The 20,967-nt window shown below is 42.0% G+C and overlaps 1 protein-coding gene across 1 annotated transcript in view; it reads left to right on the forward strand.

The window, feature by feature from the left end:
* The window catches only part of LOC138359030 (golgin subfamily A member 6-like protein 2), a 55,921-nt gene extending 38,202 nt beyond the window's left edge, over nt 1–17,719 (forward strand). Inside the window, exon 4 of the mRNA XM_069317740.1 lies at nt 17,622–17,719. Within this exon, the coding sequence (XP_069173841.1) occupies nt 17,622–17,719 (98 nt within the window). The remainder of the gene's footprint in view (nt 1–17,621) is intronic.
* The last annotated feature ends 3,248 nt before the right edge of the window (nt 17,720–20,967 follow it).

The following is a 20,967-nucleotide window of genomic DNA, read 5'->3' on the forward strand; positions in this document are numbered from 1 at the left end:
CAATTCAGCCAATGGCTATAATTCTATAAACATCAACAGAAATATTCCTTCATAAACAACAATGATCAATCAATCGCCCTATCAGTCCTAGAACACATATGTATGTCTCTGCAGGTAATCCAGCCTACGGTTGTAACTATACTTTAGTGTATGTACTTCTTAGCACAAAAATGGTAATCAATCACTCACCTTTCCCTGCGTCTTGCACGCTAATGACAACCAAACACTCTACCAACTCCCTACAATTAGTCAACAAGAACTTTCCTTCCACATCTGGAAGTTCACTACCCTGACATCAGGTTATTCCGGGTTTATCTACCAGGATCCGCTACAGCTCTTCCAGGCTGTTACACCATGAAGTCTTCCTTAAGCAACAATGGTACTTCACCACTGGCAGCTGGCGGCTGGCCCCTCAGTTGCCCTCCAGCGGTCTGAGTGGATGGACGTCGCTCTGCCCTCCAGGCTGTTCCTCCATCTTTGCTCTTATTTAAGGCCTTCTGCCTTAATAAAATATGCCAAATGTATCAATAAACCTTCGCTACGATCGCTGGGCACATGATCAACTATATGCAATCACTGTAAACTGGTAAAAATGTGCTTACCACAATAAGGTCTCCTGCAGGGCGCTCTCTGACGGGGCGGCGACACTCAGGACGCCTCAGGCTTCCCGAAGAACTGCTTTATGCCCCCTCAACACCTTCTGCAGTACCTGACTTGAGCTGACACGCCTCCTAACTTATTCCTCAGTTGAGACGTCTGTCCACTTCCTTCCTCTTGAAGGTATATCAAACAGGGGTGCTTATTCACCAGGGGCTCAAACGGAACACGCCCTCCCCTCACGATCTCTTCAGCTCAAGTGAGCTCAAGCTCCTCTCAAGCAAGCCTCACACCTCCAGCGAACTCTCCACATCTTATATCAAGTCATTTACTTATTTTCATATTCACTGCCCACATTCTTTAATTATTTATCAAACCCAACCCATTATTTTACATATGAATCTTCATGTCTATATTTCTTTGGCCTCTTAGTCAGGTCAGGCCTGATAGAATAATTCTCAAAGGGTGAAGACTCGTTTTTCAGCTACCTGGGATCATAACACAACACACTGGCAGAAGTCTCCAGCAACACACTGGCAGAAGTCTCCAACAGCACACTGGCAGAAGTCTCTAGAACAGACTTACAACAAGCTTTAGCAGACAGCCAGTACTTCGTAACACAGTTTGGCCATCCTGGGGAACGTCAGTCCAATCAACAATACTTCACTAAGTATTTCCAGACATCTCACTGTCTATACCGACTTCCCTTGTTCCCGCTGGAACACGTCTTGAGTGCAGGACTGTCCTGATTGAAATGATTCCTGTTGACCAAGATACTCTCCACATCTCTTATGTGGACAAAAATGTTATTAACATGACAGAAACTACACCGGGATCAACTACGACCTAAACCTTCCACAGGGGAACAGAAAATGTTTGTTGAGCCTCTCAACAGGCGGCGTTGTTATTGTCACACCTCCCTCAACAGATGGCGTCAATATCATCACACGTCCCCCCCCCTACCCCCCTTAAAGAACTTGTTTTAATTTCTACCAAAAAATAAATAAAAATTAGAATGTTAGGTTCGTTTCAAGGCATCAGCTACCACATTCTGCATTCCTCTTATGTGTTCAATACACAGTTCTTACTGATGGAGGTGAAGTCTCCATCTGGTTAACTTGAGAGTCTTATAATGGAACTGTGCTAGAAATTTTAATAGTTTAAGGTCAGCTCTGACCAAAATTGGATGACCATTACTTGTCAAATAGACATCAAAATGCTGCACAGCGCTCACCAACCACAGTGTTTCTTACTCTATAACTGAATAATTTCATTGACAATCATTCAATTTCTTAAAATAAAATGCCATAAGGTGTTCTATTCCCGTTTGTATCATTCTGTGGCAACATTGCCCCTATGCCATAGTCTGAAGCATCGATGGGTAATATGAATCTGTCATCGAAGTTATTGGACTTCAGAATGAGAGATGATATCAGTATGAATTTTAGGCTCTCAAAAAGATAATTGAAAGTCCTTGGTCAACATGAACTTTGCTCTCTTCTTCAGGAGATATTCCATAGATGCACTTAAAGTAGCAGACATAGCGCCTCTACACAAGGGAGGGAGCAAAGCATTGGCAAAGAATTATAGACCAGTTGCACTAACATCGCACATCATAACAATATTTGAGAGAGTGATTAGGAGTCAGGTCACCAATTTCATGGAGACCAATGATCTTCACAACCCAGGCCAACATGGATTTCCAGCGGGAAGATCGTGCCTCTCACAGCTACTTGAGCACTACGACAAAGTCACTGAGGCATTAGATGTAAAACAGAATGCTGATGTGATATACACGGACTTCGCAAAGGCTTTCGATAAATGTGACAATGGCGTGATAGCACACAAAATGAAGTCAATGGGAATAACCGGTAAAGTAGGACGCTGAGTAGGGAAGATGAGGACTAGAACCGCGCGCGCCATCTGCCCAGGTGAGCCTCGTGAGGGTCACCTCGGCAGGTGGCGCGCAGGTGTCTAGTCCTCAAGGGTTTGGGGGGATTTTCCCGGAAGTTTGGCGCGTGTCGGAGGTATGTGGTGAGCAGGTGGCGCGCGCGGTTCTAGTCCTCAGGGGTTTGGGGTGCTTTTTCCGTGTGTTTGGGTATGTGGTCGGGAAAGAGTGGAGGATATGTTGTTGTGGATGTAGGAGAGTATGTGGAGGAGTAAAGAGTAAATGAATATGTATGTATGTTTGGCGTAGACTTAATCCTGTGTGAAGATAATAGTTTTGATGATAGTAAGTAAGTAAGCTATGTAGAGGCTGAGTGTATGTGAGAGGGGTCCCAACATAGTCTGTTATGTTGTTTGGGGTGGGGGAGGGGTGAGTGAGGGAGGGAGGGATGGAAGAGTGAGGGGACCTTCCCCTCGGCATGAGACTGCTGAGGGGTCATTTGCGGTTTTGACAAACCATTAGCTCCCCTTACAGGAAGCCGTAAGTGGGAGAGGATGAGAGAGTAGAGTCCAGCAGGAGGGATGTGGTCCATTTGCCTTAATCGTTTTTTCAAGTCTATTTTCTTCGAGTAATGCAGCTGTGTTTGGAGATACTGCATGAGGGTAATAGTTGGGTCATACATGGTATGAAGTGTGCAGGAGGAGGAGAAGGAGGAATAGAAAGAGAGAGCAGTCACTCTTAAGTTGTGAATGAGATGAGGTAAACAGTTGGTGGCGAAGGAGTGTATAGGTGATAGAGTTGGACGGATGTGAACCATTACCCTTAAGCGTTTTTCAATGTCCGCGGAGGGGTGTGCGTACTGGTCACTGGTTAGAGGGTAACTGAAGAGTCTTTTCCAAGTAGTTTGGTTATATCTTCCCCTCCCGGAGGGTAGGCAATGACTGCCATTACTTCCTCAGACACGGCGGAAGTGATTGGGTATCCATTACCCACTGCGTTTTCGTTAAGGAAGGGGAGATGTGCGCAACATACAAATTCCAAAATGCAGTCCTGGGAGTTTGACACACATTGATTAACAAGCCATCTGATTATTTATACAGCTTCTCTCTCTCTACATTATATGCGGGTTACATAGTGTGTCAAGAACTACCTACGTGTTGCTAAACAGTCCATTCTCACACAAGGCAGTCATATGGGCAGTAAAGGCTTGCAGAGACTCATAAAGGAGTCCAGGACTGAACCCCAACAATTCATTTTTAGTTAAGCAAGTTACAATCATGACGAGCTAGTTTTATTCTTGTTAACTGTGATCACAACATCTGCTGGCTCAAATAAATATCATTGAAATTTATGCATGTCTCCATCACCTCTTCTTCCTACACCCATTACTGCTGTGCAGACCTTGTATCACACAACGGCGTTATCATAGCAAGACAATGTCGCAGAATGTTCAAGACTCCTGAATGAATGAAACGGCATGCCATCTCGTTAAGGTCTAACCTTCGCGGCGGTTTGAGACGTTGTGAGATTGATGGACTAGGTAGTGGGATGGCCTTACCCTCTCCCCATCCACCCCCACCTAACCCCTACCCCCTCCCACCCCTATCCTCTCTCCTTACCATCAAGTATCACTACACCCTTCCCAGACCGGATGTTCTGTGCAAAGCCTTAGTATTATTTCTGATCATATGTATAATCTTGTATCGCAATGTGACCAACATGGTATCATCATTCTTCGCTCAAATAGCATTTTTTAAGAATATCCAGTCATAAGCTGGTCTTCAATCTTATTATTATAACAAATCATAATTTGTTGTAAACACAACTGCATGGGATATACATAGCAGTCAGTGGTTTCTCTCTCTCTCTCTCTCTCTCTCCAGATCATTTAATAGTTGGGGGAAAGTATCATCATTTCCTTTCTCCTGCTGCGGTCCGAGTCAGGACCTGCGGTCCTGACTCGGACCGCAGGTCCGGTTTGGAGTGGAGACGGGTTCAAGTAAAAAATGGCCACACAGGAAATGATTTCGACGTTCAGCGTTCAGTTAACACTCACTGAGTTGTAAACTGAAAGATTAAGCAAGCCAATGCATAGTTGATGATGATAGTAATATTTTAAGATTGAGAAACTTTAAACTAGATGACCACACATGTAGCGATTTTGCATTCAGTAAACACTTACTGAGTTGTAAACTGAAAGACTGAGCCGGCCAATGCATGGTTGATGATGATAGCAATATTTTAAGATTGAGAAACTTTACACTAAATGACCACACATGTAGCGATTTTGCATTCAGTAAACACTTACTGAGTTGTAAACTGAATGCTGGAGCCGGCCAATACGAGGTTTGTGATAGTAATATTTTATTTTTTATTTACGATGGAGAAACTTTAAACTAAAAAATGAGGTCACATGGAGGGATATCTATGTTCAGTAAACTGTTACTGAGTTGTAAACTGAATGGTTGAGCCACCCAATACATGGCTGGTGATAGTAATATTTTATTTTTTACGATGGAGAAACTTTAAACTAAAAAATGAGGTCGCATGGAGGGATAACAATGTTTAGTAAACAGTTACTGAGATGTAAACTGAATGGTTGAGCCATTCAATACATGGCTGGTGATAGTAATATTTTATTTTTTACGATGGAGAAACTTTAAACTAAAAAATGAGGTCACATGGAGGGATATCTATGTTCAGTAAACTATTACTGAGTTGTAAACTGAATGGTTGAGCCACCCAATACATGGCTGGTGATAGTAATATTTTATTTTTTACGATGGAGAAACTTTAAACTAAAAAATGAGGTCGCATGGAGGGATAACAATGTTCAGTAAACAGTTACTGAGATGTAAACTGAATGGTAGAGCCACCCAATACCTGGTTAATGATAATAGTATTTCACGATGGAAAAACCTTATCCTAAACTAAAAATGAGCTCACATGAAGTGATTTTCACTTACTGAGATGTTAACTGAATGTCTGAGCTATCCAATACATAGTTGGTGATAGTAGTATTAATTCAAGATGGAAAACTTTAAACTAAACTAAAATGAGCGCACATGAAGTGATTCTCGCGTTCATTAAACACTTACTAAGTTGTTGTTAACTGAATGTCTGAGACATCCAATACATGGTTGATGATAGCAGTATTAATGACAATGATAATAAGAGGTCTTGAACTAGATACTGGCAGGGGGACAACAAAGCTGTGATATTGAAAAGAAACTGAACTGAATTTGAAAATTGATTAATATATGTAATGTGAAGCCAATCTACTGGAAAACAGTATGCGAACTTTATTTGAAAAAGAATATGAGAAGACGGAAAAGCTGTGGGGCAAGAAAAAATGTTAAAAATAAGAAGTAATGATCTTCATAAACATAACATAAGATAACCGTGACCGTAATTAATACAGTGTGAACTCTCTTAAACTATGCTCACCGTGAAATCTCGTCACTAGGCATAACTTGTCACTCTGCGAAACAAATTATTGACTATAGTGTGACAGTGAGAATAAAAATGACCACTTATGTTTTGGAGTGCTATTTTAGTCAAGAAATACTGTAAAAGATGATTATTGACTAAAGGGAATTTGCGGACTGCTGGTGTTTGATTTGTTGAACTGCTTAAAGGAATCATATTTGCTAGAAAAAAAGTTCCTGTGAAATAATGCTTGTTATATGTTTTGACTATCTAGCTAATAGCATATTGCCTGGGTAATAATGAAATGAAATGTCACATTTTGTCTGACTCACTTAGCACGAGTGAAGAGAAAACATTGAAAAACTGGCAAAGGTTGAAAACTCTGTGAAATCATAACTGTTATGATAAGTTTTGACTAGCTGCAAGCTATGTTTGCCTTCTCTCTCTAATCTACACACGCGATATGAAATGTGAAAAAAATCTTACATTATGCTATGTTAACAGTGCTTGAATAAAATTATTAAGAATGCTCGGGTACTGTTGTGCGCAGTCATCTCGCTCAGGTGAGTCGGCGACAGAATTGTCAAAAATGATGTACCTTGCATACATCAAATCTTTAGTGGTTTATGCGGCACCTCTGCTTGTTTTTGTTGACTGAAAGGAGTTTGATGATACGAATAGTAATTGCCGACATTGAGCATATTCTCATAACATAGTTTCTGCAAAAAAAAAAAAATAACATTAAATTAGATGCGAGCTGTGATTTGAAAACAGAAGATGTGTGATGTGCGGCTTATTGTGTGGACTCTGGAGATCTGATCTCCACATATAAGTTTCTCAAGAAAGCGGTAATATTTTTCTTGTGTTTGGATGTAATGGCTAAACATGGATGTCATTTTCAATATTGTTATATGGTCATCCGACAAAGTTGATTTTTCACGTTACGTTACATTGTGTTACAGAGGGCTAAAACTGGTAGTCCGTAATATTCATATGGAAGGAGATGTAATGGAGATGGGCTAAGTCATACTTTCATTTAAAAATGACATTTTGGACTGCAAAAGTTGATTTGCGTTACGTTACGTTACGTTACATTGTGTTACAGAGGGCTAAAACTGGTAGAGGTCGATATTTATATGGTAAGAGATGTAATGGAGATGGGATAAGTCATACTTTCATTTAAAAATGACATTTTGGACTGCAAAAAGTTGATTTGCGTTACGCTACGTTACGTTACATTGTGTTACAGAGGGCTAAAACTGGTAGACGCCAATATTTATATGGTAAGAGATGTAATGGAGATGGACTAAGTCATACTTTCATTTAAAAATGTTATTTGGTCTTTAGAAATATGAGGATGATTACCACGTTACGTTACAATGTGTTACAGGGTCTAAAACTGGTAGACACCAATATTTATATGGTAAGAGATGTAATGGAGATGGACTAAGCCTCACTTTTCGTTTCAAAATGACATTTTGGACTGCAAAAAGTTGATTTGCGTTACGTTACGTTACATTGTGTTACAGAGGGCTAAAAACTTGCAGACCGTAATATTTATATGCTATGAGATGTAATGGAGATATTGTGTTTGGCTAAATGGGGTTCACATTTCAATAATGATATTCGGACAACAGCCAGAAAGTTGATCTGCGCGTTACTTAATGAAAATATAATGCGATGCAAGCGTGTGCTAATATTTTATTTGTGTTTAGAATGTAAGGGCTATAGGAGATTATCTAGACTTGCATACATTTTCAAATGCTATTTATGTAGGCAGTAGAAAGTCTGTTTTCCCATTACGTTACATTGACTGTGTTACAAGAACTGAAAATAGACATAGCCCAGAGCTATTTCACTATCGACTCATCCGGTCTTATTCTCATCGATTGGTGTTTACATTTGGATGATGTAGGTCTTAAGAGAGACAGCCTTGAACTCGGGGATAATGAACAAGTCAATTTAATAATAGTATCAAGGCTGTGTTTTTCCATATTGTCGTATATATGTTTACTTTGCTTGGAATTTGTATGTGTGGAACATTGCACACCTAAGGGAGAGAGAATGAACGGCGCGTTTGAGGTATAGCGAGGACTGACCGTGATGTGTATGTTTGTTTTACCACAGTGAATATGAAGCTATATTATGCTATGTCTATCAGTTGTTGAATAAACGCTACGTTACGTTATGTGATACAAGAACTAAACAAGCTTGTGGTAATATTTTATTGTGTTTGGATGTAATGGCTAAACATGGTTTACATTTCATTATTCAGACATCGGACAGAAAGTTGCTCGTTACTCTTAAAATGTTATTTGGGTAAAGAACGAAGTTACTATATTGTTCACGTTGCATTAATGATATTTGAGCAAAGAACGATGTCATCATGTTGGTCGTGTTACCTTACAAGGTTATAAGGGTGAGAGTGATGGGGGCTCGAAAATTGACATTAGTCGTCCATCCTCTGGTGCGCTGTCAGTCTAAGTGAAATGAAAAAAAGATATGTGAACAGCGGCAGCAGGAGAAAGGAAATGATGATACTTTCCCCCAACTATTAAATGATCTGGAGAGAGAGAGAGAGAGAGAGAGAGAGAGAGAGAGAGAGAGAGAGAGAGAGAGAGAGAGAGAGAGAGAGAGAGAGAGAGAGAGAGAGAGAGAGAGAGAAACCACTGACTGCTATGTATATCCCATGCAGTTGTGTTTACAACAAATTATGATTTGTTATAATAATAAGATTGAAGACCAGCTTATGACTGGATATTCTTAAAAAATGCTATTTGAGCGAAGAATGATGATACCATGTTGGTCACATTGCGATACAAGGTTATACATATGATCAGAAATAATACTAAGGCTTTGCACAGAACATCCGGTCTGGGAAGGGTGTAGTGATACTTGATGGTAAGGAGAGAAGATAGGGGTGGGAGGGGGTAGGGGTTAGGTGGGGGTGGATGGGGAGAGGGTAAGGCCATCCCACTACCTAGTCCATCAATCTCACAACGTCTCAAACCGCCGCGAAGGTTGGACCTTAACGAGATGGCATGCCGTTTCATTCATTCAGGAGTCTTGAACATTCTGCGACATTGTCTTGCTATGATAACGCCGTTGTGTGATACAAGGTCTGCACAGCAGTAATGGGTGTAGGAAGAAGAGGTGATGGAGACATGCATACATTTCAATGATATTTATTTGAGCCAGCAGATGTTGTGATCACAGTTAACAAGAATAAAACTAGCTCGTCATGATTGTAACTTGCTTAACTAAAAATGAATTGTTGGGGTTCAGTCCTGGACTCCTTTATGAGTCTCTGCAAGCCTTTACTGCCCATATGACTGCCTTGTGTGAGAATGGACTGTTTAGCAACACGTAGGTAGTTCTTGACACACTATGTAACCCGCATATAATGTAGAGAGAGAGAAGCTGTATAAATAATCAGATAGCTTGTTAATCAATGTGTGTCAAACTCCCAGGACTGCATTTTGGAATTTGTATGTTGCGCACATCTCCATTTCCTTAACGAAAACGCAGTGGGTAATGGATTCCCAACCACTTCCGCCGTGTCTGAGGAAGTAATGGCAGTCATTGCCTACCCTCCGGGAGGGGAAGATATAACCAAACTACTTGGAAAAGACTCTTCAGTTACCCTCTAACCAGTGACTGCCATTACTTCCGCCGTGTCTGAGGAAGTAATGGCAGTCATTGCCTACCCTCCGGGAGGGGAAGATATAACCAAACTACTTGGAAAAGACTCTTCAGTTACCCTCTAACCAGTAACCAATACGCACACCCCTCCGCGGACATTGAAAAACGCTTAAGGGTAATGGTTCACATCCGTCCAACTCTATCACCTATACACTCCTACGCCACCAACTGTTTACCTTATCTCATTCACAACTTAAGAGTGACTGCTCTCTCTTTCTATTCCTCCTTCTCCTCCTCCTCCACACTTCATACCATGTATGACCCAACTGTTACCCTCATGCAGCATCTCCAAACACAGCTGCATAACTCGAAGAAAATAGACTTGAAAAAACGATTAAGGCAAATGGACCACATCCCTCCTGCTGGACTCTACTCTCTCATCCTCTCCCACTTACGGCTTCCTGTAAGGGGAGCTAATGGTTTGTCAAAACCGCAAATGACCCTTCAGCAGTCTCATGCCGAGGGGAAGGTCCCCTCACTCTTCCATCCCTCCCTCCCTCCCTCACCCCTCCCCCACCCTAAACAACATAACAGACTATGTTGGGACCCCTCTCACATACACTCAGCCTCTACATAGCTTACTTACTTACTATCATCAAAACTATTATCTTCACACAGGATTAAGTCTACGCCAAACATACATACATATTCATTTACTCTTTACTTCTCCACATACTCTCCTACATCCACAACAACATATCCTCCACTCTTTCCCGACCACATACCCAAACACACGGAAAAAGGACCCCAAACCCCTGAGGACTAGAACCGCGCGCGCCACCTGCTCACCACATACCTCCGACACGCGCCAAACTTCCGGGAAAATCCCCCCAAACCCTTGAGGACTAGACACCTGCGCGCCACCTGCCCAGGTGACCCCCACGAGGCTCACCTGGGCAGATGGCGCGCGTGGTTCTAGTCCTCATCTTCCCTACTACGCTGGATACTCAGTTTTCTGTCAAACAGGACTCAGCGAGTAACGGTCAACCATATAATATAGACCGTGGTGCAACACTCACGCTAAGACTGTGATGCAGCACTTACGTTAAGACCGTGATGCAACACTCACGTTTGAACCGTGATGCAACACTCACGTTAGGACCGTGATGCAACACTCACGTTTGGACCGTGATGCAACACTCACGTTAGGACCGGGATGCAACACTCACGTTAGGACCATGATGCAACACTCACGTTAGGACCGGGATGCAACACTCACGTTAGGACCGTGATGCAACACTCACGTTTGGACCGTGATGCAACACTCACGTTTGGACCGTGATGTAGCACTCACTTTTGGACCGTGATGCAACACTCACGTTAGGACCGTGTTGCAACACTCACGTTAGGACCGTGTTGCAACACTCACGTTTGGACCGGGATGCAACACTCACGTTAGGACCGTGATGCAACACTCACGTTAGGACCGTGATGCAACACTCACGTTAGGACCGGGATGCAACACTCACGTTAGGACCGTGATGCAACACTCACTTTAGGGACCGTGATGCAACACTCACGTTAGGACCGTGATGCAACACTCACGATAGGATCGAGATGCAACACTCACGTTAGGACCATGATGCAACACTCACGTTAGGACCGTGATGCAACACTCACGTTAGGACCGTGATGCAACACTCACGTTAGGACCGGGATGCAACACTCACGTTAGGACTGTGATGCAACACTCACGTTAGGACCGTAATGCAACACTCACGTTAGGACCGTGATGCAACACTCACGTTTGGACCGGGATGCAACACTCACGTTAGGACCGTGATGCAACACTTACGTTAGGACCGTGATGCAACACTCACGTTAGGACCGTGATGCAACACTCACGTTAGGATCGAGATGCAACACTCACGTTAGGACCGTGATGCAACACTCACGTTAGGACCGTGATGCAACACTCACGTTTGGACCGGGATGCAACACTCACGTTAGGACCGTGATGCAACACTCACGTTAGGACCGTGATGCAACACTCACATTAGGACCGTGATGCAACACTCACGTTAGGACCGTGATGCAACACTCACGTTAGGATCGGGATGCAACACTCACATTAGGACCGTGATGCAACACTCACGTTAGGACCGTGATGCAACACTCACGTTAGGACCGTGATGCAACACTCACGTTAGGATCGGGATGCAACACTCAGGTTAGGACCGTGATGTAACACTCACGTTAGGACCGTGATGCAACACTCACGTTAGGACCGTGATGCAACACTCACGTTAGGACCGAGATGCAACACTCACGTTAGGACCATGATGCAACTCTCACGTTAGGACCGTGATGCAACACTCACGTTTGGACCGGGATGCAACACTCACGTTAGGACCGTGATGCAACACTCACGTTAGGACCGTGATGCAACACTCACATTAGGACCGTGATGCAACACTCACGTTAGGACCGTGATGCAACACTCACGTTAGGATCGGGATGCAACACTCACATTAGGACCGTGATGCAACACTCACGTTAGGACCGTGATGCAACACTCACGTTAGGACCGTGATGCAACACTCACGTTAGGATCGGGATGCAACACTCACGTTAGGACCGTGATGTAACACTCACGTTAGGACCGTGATGCAACACTCACGTTAGGACCGTGATGCAACACTCACGTTAGGACCGAGATGCAACACTCACGTTAGGACCATGATGCAACTCTCACGTTAGGACCGTGATGCAACACTCACGTTTGGACCGGGATGCAACACTCACGTTAGGACCGTGATGCAACACTCACGTTAGGACCGTGATGCAACACTCACGTTAAGATCGGGATGCAACACTCACGTTAGGACCGTGATGCAACACTCACGTTAGGACCGTGATGCAACACTCACGTTAGGACCGTGATGCAACGCTCACGTTTGGACCAGGATGCAACACTCACGTTAGGACCGTGATGCAACACTCACGTTAGGACTGTGATGCAACACTCACGTTAGGATCGGGATGCAACGCTCACATTAGGACCGTGATGCAACACTCACGTTAGGACCGTGATACAACACTCACGTTAGGATCGGGATGCAACACTCACGTTAGGACCGTGATGCAACACTCACGTTAGGAGCGTGTTGCAACACTCACAACTCACATTCCCATCAAGTGTTTAACGATGTATTCTTGCGAGATTTTAATGTTTTATTGATAATATTTAAATTTTATTGAAGTTAGCGATTGAATAAATCAACAAAAGGTGATAGAAAATATAACTAACAAGTGAATAAATAGAGGAATAATAAAGATAATGAATAAATAAAATGTGACTGAAGAAACAAATTGTATAAGATTGAACAGCTAATAAATAGGATAGGACTAATATTGAAGGTTTTAACTAGTGAATATAAAAAAATAAATGATTTTGGTAATCATTTATATTTTAATCACTTTTTTATAAGTGATTAAATGTAAAAAAAATTGGTGATTGCATAGTAAATGAGGCATTAAAAATAGATAAAATCATATAAACAGATTCAATAAAGTTGCCATAACTGAGAAATTAAACATGATTGAACATTGAAAATGTGATTATGTAGATGAAAATTGTGATTAAATTATTATAAATGAACTATTATTTATAAACTAAAGGGAAAAAGAAAGATGCAAAGAGAGAGTTCGAACTGTGGGGAAAAATTATTTCCCATTGAATAATTAATAAAGGCGACTAAACAGATAAATATACGTGATTAAATATCTAGAAAAGGGTGATTGGGTTAATAAATAAATGACGACAACAAATAAAGATGAAGTGATGAAAAGAGAAAATTTTAAACATATTTATTGATAAATAAAACGTGATTGAACATATAAAATGTGATTAAATAGATGAAGGATTAAAACAGGATTAAAACTTAATTATTTCATAGTCAATATACGTTTTTTTTTAATAATACATTAGGTACATCTGCATTTGTGCAGCTACCCTGATCTATATGAAGTGGAGTACAGTGTGTGAAAAGGTCACTACTTGATGCTAAAAAATCCCAATCACACAGGATGGTTAGTCATACAGAGGCATATGATAGGCAGTCTGCACTGGCAGACTCCGGATGCATTTTGAGGATATCATCAACACAAGAGTGAGTAAGGTAACAGTGGTAATAAAAGTCCCCATCTTGCAGGATGGTTAGTCATACCACCATTATCATTTGCATGCACTGGCAAATTTTGGGTGCAATATGAGGATATCAAGAATACGAGAGTGAATAATGTAATTGCAACTCCAGGTACCTCATGCCAACTGGTCTGAAAGGTCTAATAACTGGGCATTCGGTATTCTAGTGTGGGAGATCAGCCGCAGTTATGCTCACAGAGTTTGCACCTGGAGTGCTCAGGATTGGGAGATCCGTCAATTGTAGCCACTTGCCACAGGTAACGGTAACCCAACCTGATCCTTGCAACCACTGTGTCGCACAGTCTGATGGACGTTTTGTGCTGCCCATAGATATAGGTTTCAGATCTGAACAAATCATAGCTATTAATACTAGTACTTTCAGGTCTTTGGGAGTCAGTACTTTCTTTCCTATCAGACCTGAGTGTTTGGACCAATACAGTTTTGACTGTAGAGATGGGAATACCTAGATCTAATTCAACTTCATCTTTGTTGCACGCTAATTTGGCTGCAATGTCTGTCTCATTATGATGGGTTATATTCATGTGTGAAGGTATATAGTCAATATGTGGAAAAAAGGAAGGTCTGTGTACCGTGGAGTTCGAACTGGTGACCGCGTGAACACCGGGTCCGACCTCCCATTCAGGCCACGACGCTTCCTGCTTAATGAAGAACTCAGCAGTCATACATTCATCCACTTTATCATACGTCATCAATTGACATTTGAAGCAAGCGAAGAAAAATAAGGAAGGAAAAGAATTTTTGTGAGGAAGTGAGGTAAGGTAAGGAAACTATGAGGTGAAAGTACTAGGCCTGTATGATTATATAGCACTTTGAAGTGATATTAAGATCATCCGGAATATATAAGGACGGAATGTATGAATGGAAGCTATCACTTTGACCATCTGGGGATCGAACGCGGACTCTGCAAGAAGCGAGAGGAGGTATTGATCGGTATTGTTCGAGGTATTGTTCGATCCCCATTGGGGGATCGAACACAAACGTATTTTAGAAGCAGCACAGATCTAATAAATTTAAGCAAACTGAATTGTACACAATTGTTCTCACTAGTTCTTTATGGTATATGAATAAGGTTTTAAACTTGGTATTTATCCAATAAAATATAAAAAATTGCAAAGGCATAGATTTTGACATTGATGTACTCACCTAGATGTGCTCACTTAGATGTTCTTACACTAATCATCAATCTCTCATCTTGTTTAAAACATAAATAATTATGATACTTTAAGTTGATTTTGTAATGTTCATGTTTGTTTTAGTATTTATCGCATGGTAGAAATTTTATTGAAAGATTAGAGAAAAAGGTATTATCAGTATATATGACGAATAGATTAGATTCAGATTTTTCTATTAGTTGGCATACTCGAATGCATACATACATATTCTGAGTTTTGCAAGATTTAGGAATAGTATTTTGTGAGGGTTGCAACACTGGGATCAGATGTTGTGAGATTTGCAAAACACAAAAAAAACATATTGGAAAACTCCTAACACGGAAATTATGTAATGTAATAAGTTTTTCCAGACCGGTGCAACACTCATAATACGTTGGTGTTGTGTTGCAACACTCACAACACGTTATTACTGTTTCGCAATAGAATATGACTAATAAATTACATAATATATAAAAGTTTCTAGAATTCGTAAATAAAATGTGATTGAATATTTAAAATTTAATTAAACAGATGAAAAATAGTTTTAGATTAAAACTAGAGTATTATCTGCGTAATATATGGAAAAAGGAAGCTCAAATGGCGTTCAGAGAGTTCGAACTGGTGACCGCGTGAACACCGGATACGACCTCCCAGTCTGGCCACGACCCTTCCTGCTTATAATGAAGAACTCATCACTCATACATTCCTCCACATCATCATCATACATCATCATGTGACATATAAGACATGATGAGAGAAAATCAGTGAGGAGAAAAATTCCCTGTGAGGAGGCGAAGTAAGGTAAGGTAAGGTAATATTGAGGTGAAAGTACTGCTCTAGTATAATTATAGCGCTTGTTAAGGATATTAGGATGAGCTGGGATATATAAGAACGGATTGAAGGAGCGGTGCCCAACCACTTCGACCATCGGGGATCGAACAAAAATATATTTTATATACAGCATATATCTAAATAAATGAAAGCAAAATGAAGTGTATAAATTTCTCACCAATTATTCAAGATATATCAACAAAGTTTAGAACTTTGCATTTGTCTAATTAATAATTTTTTTTGGACAGGTTGTTTATAAGTAAGATGTTCACCTTATGCGTTCACCTAGTGTATTCACTTAGACGTGTTCACCTAGTGTGTTCACCTAGACGTGTTCACCTAGACGTGTTCACTTACATGTGTTCACCCTAATAATCATTGTTTCTTCTTGTTCAAAGGTAAAAATATTAATAAGACCTGAGGCTGATTTTGTACATTTCAAGTTGTTGTTTTTACAATGATAACATGATTGAAATTATCTCTATACAATTTGTTTTTAGTAATGAACGAATGACAGTAAATAAAGACAATATCAGTGTATTTGACGTATAGATCACATATTGATTTTTCTTATAGTTGGACTCAAACGTTGAAAGCCAGAAACACCAGATGGACCGACAATTATTTTATAAAGCATTTTAAATTATGTTTTAAATATTTTCCCTTCATCTACATTCAAAGAGAAACAAAATTACACAGATATAACACGAATGCATACACGTGTTGTGAGTGTTGCAACACAGAGGAATAATAACTTGTAAGTGTTGCAACACAAAAAGCATGATGAGAGTGTTTCAATACAGAAATGAGGTGTTTTGAGTGTTGCAGTACAAGAATTTGGTGAGTGTTGCTACACGGGAATAACGTGTTGTGGTTGTAGGACAACAAGAATGTTTTGTATTTAAAAACGGACAAAATTTGCTGTGTATTGCTAAACACATTATTCCTGTGTTTCAACACTTTTACACACCTAAACACAACACACATGAGTTTACTCCCTGAGAGTTATTCTGCCAGGCCTGACCTAACTAAGAAGTCAAGGAGATATAGTCCTGGATATTTATATAATAAACAATCGGTTCAATTTGACGAGTAGTTTAAAAGTATGGGCAGTAAACAAGGATATAAATAAATGACTTGACATGGGATGTGGAGAATTTGCTGGAGGTGTGAGGCTCGCTTTAGGGGGGGAAGCTTGACCTCAATTGAGCTGAAGAAATCATGAGGGGAACGCGTGCTCCGTTAAAGCTCCTGGTGGAGAAGAACCCCTGTTTGATATACCTTCAAGAAGACGGAAGTGGACGGACTTTTCGACAGTGGAATAAGTTTGTAGACGTGTCAGCTCAAGTCGTGGACTGCAGGAAGAGTGGTAAAGTAGTACTGAAGCATTTTTCGTTGGGCAGCTTATGAGTGCCCTGTCGAGTATCGGCCAGGGAGCACCCTCGACTGAACAAATTCTGTGGTAAGCCCATTTTATCCAGTTGACAGTGATTGTCTGTAGTGGTCGTGTGCCAAGCTACCGTTAGCGAGTGTTTATTGATACATTAGGCATATTGTATTGAAGCAGAAAGTTTAAATAAGAGAGTAAAGATGGAGGAACGTCTTGGAGGGCGGAGCGACGCATCCAACCTCTTCGCAGGCCCGTGGCTAACTGACTGAGGGTGGTGGGCTCACGGCGGCGGTATCTGCCTCTAGGCCCGGACGGGTGTGGCTAAGCATGGATTCGTCAGAATGGGGAAGTCCCACACGGCATTCGGGGATCAGAGAGGTGTAGAGTGAAGATATTATGTTAGGTGAATATTTTAGTTATATGTTAGCAGGGAAATATTTTTATTGGCGTGTCAATGGGTTGCAGGTTTGTCTGAGGAAGGAGTTGATGGGAGAACGTTGAGGCCAGAGAAGAAGTTACTGAGTGGAACTTCAATGGCTGTAGGAGTGGATGTTGAGCTCTGACAAAGAGCAGAGCCTCATAGTGAGGAGGTGGATCTCAAACTGTGGGAAGAGGAGCAGTGAAGTGACGATTTACATGTTTCTGTGGAATCAGTGGTGGAGTACCACTGGCATCCGAGGAAAACTTCGTGGTACAGCAGCCTGGAAGATTTGTAGAGTATTCTGGTAGATAATCCTGGAAGAATCTGGAGACGTTCAGGGCAGTGAGCCTCTGATTGTAGAGAGGAGGTTCCTAGTGATTACATACTGTGACGGTGTTCCCCCCCATTTCTCCCATGCCTGCTGTAAGAGTCATGTCCACTTTACCCGAGCGTTCTCTACGTCGCAGGCATCAGTTTGGTATATGTGGGAGAATGTAGTGTTCTCGGAGTGCCGAGAAATTTGTAAAAGAAGAGTATTTTGGGCTGTGGTTTAGGCCCTTTAGGAAGCCAATATGGCGCTGGCTCTTCTGTTTTGCCGCCAAAACTGTGTGACGTCAGTGACACCAGATTGGTCGCCGACAGCGACGTGGCACAGGGAGCCAATGAAAACCTCCCATGGCGAATATGACGTCACGAAGGAAGGGGGGTCCGGTCATCGCCGCGGTGGCGCCATCAGTCTAAGACAGCACATCAAGGAGGTCGGACGTGCGCTGGGGGGTCCTGTCAGTTGGACAGTTTACCCCGACTCCGGAGGATTTACGCATTACCCATGGCCTGCCAACACCTGTGGGGTCTTCCTTCGTTCATGTGTTGGACCGAAGAAGGAATTGACAGAATATTGAGCAACAAGTGCTCCAGGAACAGGTGTTGTGCAAGAGTGGAGTCTAGGCAGCGACGTATGCAACGGCTGATAGCTCCACAGTGATGATGTAGTGGCTGGGCCAATCCTCCGGAGGGAATCAGTTTGACACGACACGTCAAGGTGGTTGGACGTGCGAAGATTGGTCCTGTCAGTTTGACAGTTGTTTCCCGCTCCCGTGGATTTTACGCATCACCCGAAGTCTGCAAGTACTCTGTGAGGTCTTCCTTCGTTCATGTGTTGGACCAGAGAGGGAATCGACGGGATATTGAGCAACAAGTGCTCCAGGACAGGTACTGTGCAAGAAGAAGTGAAGTCTGTGCAGTGACGTATGCGACATCTGAGGCAGTTCACCTACGTGACGGCGTAGTGGCTGGACCGAGCCACCGGGAAGCAGCGGAAGAAGAAAACTAATCGGGAATCCGAACGACTGCAGCCGAGACGTAGGAGGGCAGCCATAGCTGGGAGGAGAAGTTGACGGCCTGGAGACCGACTCCAACCCAACGAGAAGTTGTGGAGGAGCACGGACCTGCAGTGAAAAGGCATGGAGACGACGCACTTATGGTGGGACGTTGATTGAGTTCCTGGAGGACACGACAGAGTGTGTGTGGGGGCGTTCCCTACACGAGGCAGGAGCCAGGACCAGGAGCTACAACTCAACTCTCACTGGAGGATAGGTGGAAGTAGGTGATTCTAGTTTCCCTCCCAATTCCCCTTTAGTCAGCTATATTATTTAGCCAGAGGATTTTGTATGTCGTGAGCAAGGCTCACCTATGTCACAGTAAGGCACCAGTGTGCAGAGTGGGACTATATAGAGTGCTCACAGAATTTATTACTATTATTGGTGTATGCAGGCACCCGGAGTAATTGATGAATTTACTGTGTTGATAACGTCTTTCATGAGACTTTAATATGATCATTTAGTGAGAGAATATATATATAAATAGGCCAGTATTTGGAGTTAGGCTATGTGCCCAGTAACTATGTTATTACCATTATTGATGTCTATGATTCATCCATATATATATATATATGTCTATGCTTGTGTATTGAATAATCATTCATGTGTGCAGTGATTAATTGTGTTATCGCCCACGAAAAGAATTACTGAGAACTCCAGTGATATATACTTGCATACGTTATCATTAAATGAAGGGCAGTGTGTAATACCATGACAGTGAATTATTGTGACCTTTAATATAGAAATGTTTGATTGAGCTCAAGATCAGTGTAGCGAAGTATTTACGTGCTATTGTCGCAAATATTGTGTGTTCGAACTTCTAGTGATCTTTGAGAATTTAAAGAAACAGAGCGTGTGACGCCAGGAAAACAAGCAATAAACGTTCACACGGCGAGAAGGGCGCGGCCCAGCTGATTTTGACATTGACGCGAGGGGGAGCATTGCCAGCTTGGCGAGTTCATGATTATATGTGTGGGAACGAGCGACTTCCGCTTGGAACAGCTGTTTTCTTATTTGATATAATCTTGTGATGTCTTTGAATGAGTTTTAAGTAAAATACAAAGTACATTGGTGTTTATATCATCCCCTCCATATTTCTTGTGGCTAATAAAACCCTCCATATTTCTTGTGGCTTATAAAACCTGAAAGCAAATAGGGATAGAAGTAAATACCTGCCTGATATCAGATCTATTGAGTGTGTCCTTGCCACTGTTACCACAATTCAACAAAACCACTGACGTGTTACTGGACACCGGAAACACCAGTTGGCGACCTTGTGGTTAGTAGTAGAGCCCATGACGGGGCGGGCACACAATAGTTAAGTGAACAAGTTGTGTTCCCACTCATTCTCGATCAGAGGCCGGTTGGGATTGACTGGGATACCCTCCTGGCGTACTGTGGCGCCGCGAGGATAGAGTGAAGACCCGCAGGGCTACGGTGAGTGACCTTGAGTATACTGTTACTCGCCCCTTTCCCCTCTCATTGGAGGTGAACTCCGACATTGGCGACCTTGCCAGGATTAAGTACTTATACTGTCGCTTACCGAGGAACCCCGACAATACAGATTTGATAGAGTGTTTGAGTGTCATTAGCGTGCATGACTCAGTTGGAGGTGAGTGATTGGACGTTTGTAGCAAGGAATATTTATAACAATGTTTATAGTGTTGCAGCCATAGGCTGGATTTCCCTGTGTATATTTATATATTTTCTAGAGCTGATGGTGCCTTATTGTATTGCAAGATTAAACTCACTTGGTGAGGTTGGTAGTATAAATGGTGAGCCTGGAGTTGGGCTACCACTTGATATAAGCAGCTGATACAGTTCTGATGGTAGTGGATTGCAACCTGACCATAATAGCATAGAGTGTTGGAATCATTATTATATCGTGAGTGTGTTGTACATATTCTCTGTATATAAAATGTTTATAACCAGCAGGTGTTTGCCCCTTGGTCTAGTGAGGCTTCCCAGAAGGTCGAAGAGAGAGAGAGAGAGAGAGAGAGAGAGAGAGAGA

The sequence above is a fragment of the Procambarus clarkii genome, chromosome 1 (assembly GCF_040958095.1).
Source record: "Procambarus clarkii isolate CNS0578487 chromosome 1, FALCON_Pclarkii_2.0, whole genome shotgun sequence".
Classification (NCBI taxonomy): Eukaryota; Metazoa; Arthropoda; class Malacostraca; order Decapoda; family Cambaridae; genus Procambarus; species Procambarus clarkii.